This window comes from Bos grunniens, chromosome 24 (assembly GCF_055505025.1).
Source record: "Bos grunniens cultivar Pamir isolate PY7600 chromosome 24, Bosgru_T2T1.0, whole genome shotgun sequence".
Lineage (NCBI taxonomy): Eukaryota > Metazoa > Chordata > Mammalia > Artiodactyla > Bovidae > Bos > Bos grunniens.
The window spans coordinates 50178890-50187399 of NC_141188.1; the positions used below are offsets into that span (position 1 = coordinate 50178890).

General features: G+C 55.7%; 1 protein-coding gene across 3 annotated transcripts in view; it reads right to left on the minus strand.

Moving 5' to 3' along the window:
* Positions 1 to 7529, minus strand: part of SMAD7 (SMAD family member 7) — a 28975-nt gene extending 21446 nt beyond the window's left edge. For 2 of the 3 annotated variants that reach the window (XM_086372409.1, XM_086372408.1), the window contains exons 1-2: positions 6632 to 7431; positions 5237 to 5290 (exon numbers count right to left, since the gene is read on the minus strand). In XM_086372409.1, the coding sequence (XP_086228535.1) occupies positions 5237 to 5290; positions 6632 to 7244 (667 nt within the window). In that variant the 5' untranslated portion in view covers positions 7245 to 7431. Of the gene's footprint in view, positions 1 to 5236; positions 5291 to 6631 lie in introns of all 3 variants that reach the window. The other variant, XM_086372407.1, reaches the window with a different exon arrangement.
* Between the last annotated feature and the right edge of the window lie 981 nt (positions 7530 to 8510).

Sequence of the window (8510 nt, forward strand, 5' to 3'; positions counted from 1 at the left end):
TTTACAGACAGACTTCCCAGTTCTTTAAGAAGAAACGGGTGTTGGGCTGAAGGGACTGCGTTTCCCTTTCTAATAGAGGTAGAGTAAGTGCAAGAAAATCTCAAGTACGACTCAAATAATCTTATTCATGTACGCACCTGGGTGAAGCCCCCTCAAGTCAAGAGAACAGAGGACATTCTCAGCAAGGCTCTCAGCTCCTTCCAGACCTAATCCAAAAACTCCCCATGGGTGGAAACCTTCCTGGGCAACCCCAGACCTGCAAGGCTCCCTGCCCTCCATCCCTATAAAATCTTTCTGGCACCCAGCACTTGCGGAGTTGCCTTCCGATGTCTTTCCTGATCTTTTACCTTCAGATCCTGTCTGCCTGAACTAGTCTATAACCTTCTCTTGAATGTCTGTGTCACCCTCAGGTGCTCAGCATAGTGACCTAAATGTTAATGAGGATAATGACGATTCCAGCTGAGAAATAGACTCCACAACCTCCCTCCAAGCAATTAAAACAAAAAATAATGGCTACGAACCACAACTAATTAGTCCCATGAAACAAAAACACACAAGACCCCATAAGTGTATCGGGCATTACTGCCAATGCCAAACTTAGGAAATCCACAGAGAAAGGCCAGCTCAGGAAAGGAGCGTCCTGGCTCCAAAGCAGTCACACCGGGTCAGATGGTGCAAATCCCAGACCCTCCTTCTCCAGGTCACTAGCAGGATGTCCATGGAGTGTGCATTACCAGTTTCCCACTGGAACCGCTTAGCCAAGACGGCAAATAGGAAGCCAAGGGAAAGAGGAGCCCAGAGGCAAGGAGCCATGGAGCTCTCTAGAGACCTAGCAGCTGTGTCCATTCCCTGGGTAAAAAGGGGATGGGGCTGGGCTTGCCACCCTCCCACCCCACCCCCAGTCTTAGGTTCTCTCTCTAATCCCGCTCTTGCATTCTCCCTCAGGTGCAAGAACAACTTTCCAAGAATTCTCCTCCACAGGGGAAGGGTGGGCTGAGGAGTGGCAGCATCAGGCAGGGGAGACAGAAAAGACCATGTGGGTAATCTCATTGTATCAGGGTAAAGTTTAATTCCTAACAGGAATATACAGTGTTACAGGATACACTTAATCAAATGGAAAACAATAGGGGCAGGCAGGAAATGGAGTTGCTGCTTAAAGAGTGTATACCCTGCACTTTCCAAACTACTCCGATGGACTTCACCCTGAAGGAGAGACAGGCTCCCCGTGAAACGGAAGACACCCCCACATTTCAACACGATGATTTTGGCCAGCCCCCACTGCCCCCAACTCTGGCTGGCTGAATCCCAGGGGCAAGGTGTGTTTCAAAGGAAGGGCCCGGCATCTCGGGGTAGAGCTGGGACCGCGAACAGGGCTGTCAGCCGGTCTCAGATCAAAGGTAAGCCAGCTCCACACCAGCAACCACAAGCGTTTCTATGAAATGGTGCTCTGCCCTTTGTGCAGCGCCTTTGATCTCAGGAGGGATTTACAAACATTAATTAGGTCTCCCTACCACCTCTGTGAAGGAGCAAGGTATACCTGTTTGACACGTACCTAGGTAAACTGAGGCGTCACTGAGTAGCCCAAGGGGCCACCCGGTGAGCGGGGCCCTACCCAAGGGTTCAGCCCTCTCCTCCCCAGCAGGCCTCACTCTCTTCCCTGCGGGTAGTCGGGCTGAGACAGTCTTCAGCATCATCTAGGTCCTGCCAGGCTAGTAAAGGGCCAAGAGGCCACACCTCCGTCTCTCACCCACAAAAAAAAAGAGCTTCGCTGCGATAGCTCTCCCAAGTCAGGGTGTCAGCTTCTGCTGTGTCACCTGCTCCCCAGAAGTGCTGGGTTCTGTGGGAGACTCATTTCCCTGTCCCAGCAGCAAGAGAGCCCTTGAAGACGTGGGCCTCGAATGAGCTGCTGCAAGGGATACAAGGTGACAAAGCTGGGGACGCCCTCTTCTCTCAAAGAATGGTTTCCCGACAGCCAGCATCGTCTTGTCAACTTAGCTCTGAGCTTCCTAAGTACCATCTGGCACAAAGGAGTTCCCCCGCCCACCACTATACCCTAAGCTCTGCCCCAACCCACAGCCCTGGTTACAGAAGGACAAACCGGTGCATCGGAATCAGCAGTGCATTTTAGGCAGGCACATCATCAGGCCTGTAGAATGACTGAATGAATGAACAAACCAACAAATGAGTGAATGAATGCATCATCTAATTGCTTCGATCATTTCTAGATTTAAAAACAGGCATGAAAAAGAGCGGCCTGAGTTGAAAAAAATAAGTGCAGAGCAAGGTCTCAGACTTCTCAACTAGGCTTTGGAGGCCTGATCTGCCAAGAGGCACTGGTCACCAGGGTCCCTGGCCTAAGCAAGGAGCATATACCCAGCAACATCAGCCCCCCTCCCACCCCAAGACATTCTTCAAATAGTTCAGACCTTCAGATACAGAGGAAACAGGAAGTAGAGCCCACACAGCATTCCCACTCCATAAACTGCGATCTCATTCTAATAACCTGCTCTCACCCCTGGTGTGATAAGGGTGGATAGGTGCCATGACTTCTGAAAGCCTCATGTCACAGACACCGTGCTCCTTCCTTCAGCCATGGCGAGCGCCCCTTCTCAGAAGATCCTGCTGACTTCGAACCACCTAGCAATCAGGTCTACCAAAGCCGGGCCATCCCAGAGGCCGCAGTGGAACGGCTTGAACCATAGCAAAATGGAACTCCCAACTTTTAGCCTTGGCATTCCTCCAAAGGCTTCCCTGGTGGCTCACTCCATAAAGAGTTCGCCTACAATGCAGGAGACCCAGGTTCGATCCCTGAGTCAGGAAGATCCCCTGGAGAAGGAACTGGCAACCCACTCCAGTATGCTTGCCTGGGAAATCCCATGGACAGAGGAGCCTGGTGGGCTACAGTCTGTGGGATCGCCGAGAGTTGGACACGACTTAATGACTAAACCAGGACCACCAGTTCCTCCAAAGGCTGCAGGGAGACCAGGCCCCAGCCCCTTCCCACCGCCTCAGCCCATGCTGGAGACTTTGCAGAAGAGATTCCCTTAGTTGTGCCACTGGTTAAGATTTTAATAACGTTCCATTGTAAACCTTATGGCTGCTTCTCACCTAGTAACCCAAGGCCAAAAATTCAACCTGGACTCGGAAACTTTAGTGTGAGCAGCTGATCTAAATCCCCAGCCAAATACTCTCCGCAATGTGCAAGGCAAAGAGAAACCTGGGGCAGCATCGCATCTGTGCCCCTGGCCACAGCAGCCAGCACAGCCAGCCCTGGCTGTCCTCCAGTGCGTCAGGAGACACGGGGGCTTCACCTATTAGCACCCTCATGTCCTTACAGCAGGATGCTACTTTTCGTTACGCTTTTTTTAAATTTCAGGGTTTTCTGAGTTTGCAGGGCGGGGGGGGGGGGACCTACTTTTTTGTTTGTTCTTTTGTTGTTGTTTTGTTTTACACAAACATTTTGGGTGAGTAACCAGCTGTCTGAGTTTCCGATTGGCAGGTTAATCACTTCCTATTGGCTGATCCGGAGAACTTTTCTCCCCCTTGGAAATGGCGCATTCCTGTCTTTGTGGCTTCTCCTGTTTACACACATTCTGCTACCTAATGTCAACACTTGCTAATGAATAAATATATCACTCCATTTGCTGAAATGAGGTCCTGGCCTGAGATGGTCACTGCTTGAATCCGGTGGACAGAGCCTCCCACTATCTCTGCAGGAAACCCCAAAGAACGTGGGCCTTCTTTCCTATGGTGATAGGAAGTTTCTCTCGGAACAGTTCCCCCAGTCGTCTTTAACCCTGGGGCCAAGATGACTGGCCTCTCTCTTCTCTCTTTTAAGGAAAACCTCCACATTTGAAGACTACAGAAGGAAAAACAAAAAGCAGGAGAGAGAGGGCCCCTTGGAGAACTAAGCTCATAAAAGAATTCTTGAGCCTTGATGCCAAAAACCCAGTCAAGTTACATTCTTGGAGAAAACAGACCTTGGTAATCTCAGTTAACGTTTGTTACAAATACAGAGCTGGTTTATCTCCTCATTAATGACCATTTATCTGGTGTTTTGTAAATCGAAAGCAAAATATCATATGCTTCGCAGGCCACTTATTAGACAGGCACCAGGCAAGCAGCAACGCCTTCCGACTGGAGGGAGTGTGGAGTCAGGGAGGGCTGGCTGGAGACCATGGGCTTCGCTTACACCATTCATTAAAGTATTTAATTTAGGACAACGCCCCAGCAAAACTTTTAATTAGTGGGGGGAAAGGCCCAACAGCCAAAACTCACGAGGCGGAAGGACCTGTAGAATTCCGAGAGGGAAATGGGGCCCAACCCTTCATTTCTCCTTCTCCCAGAACCCTGGCAAAATAAGACTGTCACAAGCACTGCATTTCTCAGGCACCGGCAGAGACCACAGTTACAACTCAGACTTGCAGGCACAGGAACCTCCCCGCTGTAAGAAAGGGCTCCAGGAAACAAGGGCCCATCGGAGCTGCCTCCCAGCTCTGTGGTCCCTCCTCTCTTCTCCCCTGCACTGCCAGCCAGAAGTTGAATGCAGACAAACCCAACAGGGCTGGTGCCAGCCTCAAGTGGGGCTTCTGCCCTGGCCGAATGCCATCCAGTGACAAAGCGACAGGCAGGCCAGAGCTATGCTAAACACTTTTATGGCCCCCACTAGGAATTCTGAGAAAACTAGGAGGGGGGGAGGGGGCTGTTGCCTTTACTCCTTAAATTTTCTATTCTCTTGCCCCAAACCGAGGTCATCTCTACACTTTTCTAAACAGTCTTCTCTCCCATCGGGCTCTCCAATCTCCCCACTGATACTTCTGGCACTCACAGAGTCTCCCACGTTTCCCATCACCCTGTCCCATTTGGCTCCCTAGACCTGCATGCGCCAGAGTCCACGCTCTGAGTTGAGCCAGCTTGGGTTATGGAGTACAAATACAAGAAAAAAATGAACAAAATGGAAAGCATACCTAAGAAACATCTTTGCAAAAAGAAAGATATATATGTACACACACACACACACACACACACACACACACACTACCTCCAGCTCCAGTCACAACAAAAAAAGAAAAAGAAAAAAAAAAAATCCACCAAATTGCCAACAGAGGAAACCTATAACCACCTCAGGGCAAGTCCAGAGTCTCCCCAAGCCGCTGCCTAGACACACAAATCCGCGTTCTACAGCCTCCATTTCTAACTTAAGACAGGAAGGATATTTTTAAAATCAGCTACTCACCAGTTGGTTTGAGAAAATCCATCGGGTATCTGGAGTAAGGAGGAGGGGGAGACTCTGGAATTAAAAAAGAAAGAGAAAATAAAGGCTGAGCCCTGAGAGAGAGATAGAAACTTATGATAACAGAGGCATTCTTTTAGCCCAACTGTTTGTCTTAGCTGTGGGGGTTGGAGGCAGGGCCGCGAGGCGGTGATTGCCTTGATATTTAGCTGTCAGATAAACAAAAGAGGCCGCCTGGCGCCAGCCTCGGCGCGGCGCTCCTCCACGTCTGCGGCCGCCGCCGCCGCGCTCGGCCGGCCCGGCTGCAAACCGCCGGCTCGGCCGCCTCACGTCGCAGTTCACGGGGCGGGGGGCGGCGAAGCCCCCCCCTCTTCCCCTACTTCGCGTCCCAGAACTTCAGACCCTGATCCCTCCGCCACCCCCCGCCCCGACCCGTCCCCCCGGGGCGCAGTTCATCTCCGCCACCGCCGCTGCGCCCAGCACCCGCGCGGGGAACACGGGCTTCCCCCTTGCCCAGCTTCCCCGGAAGGTGCACCCCAAGGGCGCTGGGGAACTTGAATCGGTGGGCGCCCGAGATGCACCCCGCCCCCGCACAAAGAGGCAGAGAAAAGGGATGCAATGGAGAAGGCTGGGAGCATAAAGGAGAAGGACCCCGGGGTCTCAACGGAGGAGCCCAGGGCCCAACTCAGTAGTCTGGGGGCAAACCATCCAACAGTCGGTTACACTGCTCTCTCTCCTGCGCTGGAAGAAAGTAGGAGGCACCCAACTTCCCCTGACTGCCTGTTCTCTCTCACCCCGGGCTGGCGGAGCTGGGAGCAGGTATCCAGCTCGGCCTCCTATCCTGCTCTCTCTGCCTCAAAACCCAAAGCTGCGCCGGCCAGGGTAGGCTTCCTGGCCCCTTGCGCCCGACGTGACGCTCCCCCTTCCTTCCTAAAGGGGAGCCTTCCTCTCCAGCCTTTACTACCTCTTCTCCGAGCCTTCCTTGGCGGGCTTGGACCGAATCCAAGTCGGCCACACACCTCAACGCCTCTCGCCGTGCGGGGGAGGCGTGACCCCCCCACACACTTCTCTCTGCACCCCCTTGGCTGATCCGGAAATAACCCCATGTCTGCAGAATATGGGCATGAATGAGTAGGGCCCAGAGGCACCACCCCCCCGCCCTTGGGGCCACCGAGGAGAGAAAACTGGAAGGGAACCCCGAGGGAATGCCTTTCCAGTTTCCCCGGGTCCCCTCTCTATACCTTTGTCCCCCAAATCTCCTCCCAGGAGGAAATGTACACACACCCCTCCGGCGTGGTGGCTGCACTAACCCACAGCCCAATCGGGCTTTTCTTCCCCCCACCTGAGTGCCGGGGGGAAGGGGGGGCACCGGCGGGTGGGCGTGGATCAACTTCTTACCTAGTTCGCAGAGTCGGCTAAGGTGATGGGGGTTGCAGCACACCAGCTCGGGGTTGATCTTCCCGTAAGATTCACAGCAACACAGCCTCTTGACTTCCGAGGAATGCCTGAGATCCGGCCACCTGAACACTTTGCACAGCAGGAGGGGGAGCGAGTAGGTGGAGGGCGGCTGCGCCGGCTGCGAGCCGGCAGGCGCCCCCAGGCCCAGCCTGCAGTCCAAGCGGCCGGGCAGCAAGAGGCACGCGGTGCGCGTACCGCCGCGGGACTCCACGGCCTGGAGCAGCAGCTCCAGCTGCCGTTCCTTCAGTTTCTTGAGCACCGAGTGCGTGAGCGCTTTCAGATCCGCCTCGCCACCCCCGGCCGCGCCGGCGCCCGCGGCTGGGGGGTGGGGATGGTTGTGACCTTTGGCACCTCGCACCGCCTTGCCCAGGCAGCAGACAGCCCTGCCTGCGCCGCCGCCGCCGGCCCCATGCGCCCGGCCGTCCGTCGCCCCTTCTCCCCGCAGCTCGCCTCCTCCTCCGCCTCCCCCCGCGCCCTCCTCCTCGTCCTCGCCGCCGGGCGCACGGCTCCTCCAGAGACGCCGGACGAGCGCAGATCGTTTGGTCCTGAACATGCGGGGCGAGGAGGCGAGGAGAAAAGTCGTTGGCCGGCTAAGGAGCGAACATGACCTCCGCACACCATGAAGAAGTCGGGCGCCGAGTTGGGGCAGCAGGCGCAGGCGACAGCAGCAGCAGCAGGGGCCCTGGCAGGAGCGGCGGCGGCCCGAGGGGCGCTCCGTGGCATGCGCCAGTCTCCCGGAGGCCGGAGCGCGCGCGGGGGCCCGGGGGCGCCCGCCGGGGCTCGGGGGCCTGCGCTCCGGCTGCCCCACCCCGCGCGGCCCGCGCCGTGCGCCGCTCTCGGGCCCCGGCGCACCCCGGAGGAACGCGGCCGCCGCTTCCCTGGGGGCGGCGAAGCCTACCCGGGTCGGCGCCTCCCCAAAAAGAGGCCCCCCCGCAGTGGCTCCCGAGTGTCGGGCTCGCCAGCCTCGGCTGCCTACATGAAAGATCCGCGGCGGCAAAAAACGAAAGGCGTTCGGCAGGGCTGCTGGAGGGAGGAAAAAACCTCTTTCCCCCTTGCTAAGCAACTTAATTTGGGGGTGGGGAGAAGCAATTAAAAAAAAAAAAGCAGGCACGCGATTTATTTTTTTCCTCTATATCCTTAGTAACCGGATCTCCTTGAATTCCGTGCACACGAAGACTCGGGGGAGGGGGCTGAGTGGACTTCACCCCACATGAGATGTCTGGCGAAATAAGGAGGCTCTCTCAAAATCTAAGAACCAAACATGCAAAGCCCCAAATGAAAAACACCACCTCCTCGCACCCCGGAGGTCTGGGGGCGTCCGGCTGGAGCTGGGGTTTAAAAAAAGAAAATGTTTACAAAGTAGAACGAGACGTTTGAGGGGTGGAAAAAAAACGTATCCACGAGTTACATCCCCCTTTTTTCCTTGCAGAGCCCCGCTGATCTTCCTCTCCTTTTCTTCTGCCAAGAAAAAAAAAAAAATCCTATATATATATTTTTTAATCCACAGAAAGCTTTGGCTAGGCTGCTTCAATCCTTCGCATCTGGGTGGTTCAGGGGAGTCTCTGGCCTTTCCTCTTGCGTTCCCGGGGGCCCCGGTCGTCGGCGGGGACTTCCTTGGGGCTGGCGGGGGCGCAGGGGCAGAAGATGCTGCGGCGGCGGCGGCTGCGCCCCGCGGGGCTGACAGCGCGGGGGAGGGCGGCGCGGCGGCCGCGGCGGGCCCCTGGCGGGCGGCGCGCTGTCGCCCTCTGCTCTCTAGCGCGGGGGCCACCGGCGCCCCCTCCCCGGGTTGCGGCTGGCCGCCGGGGCTCCCCGTAAAAGG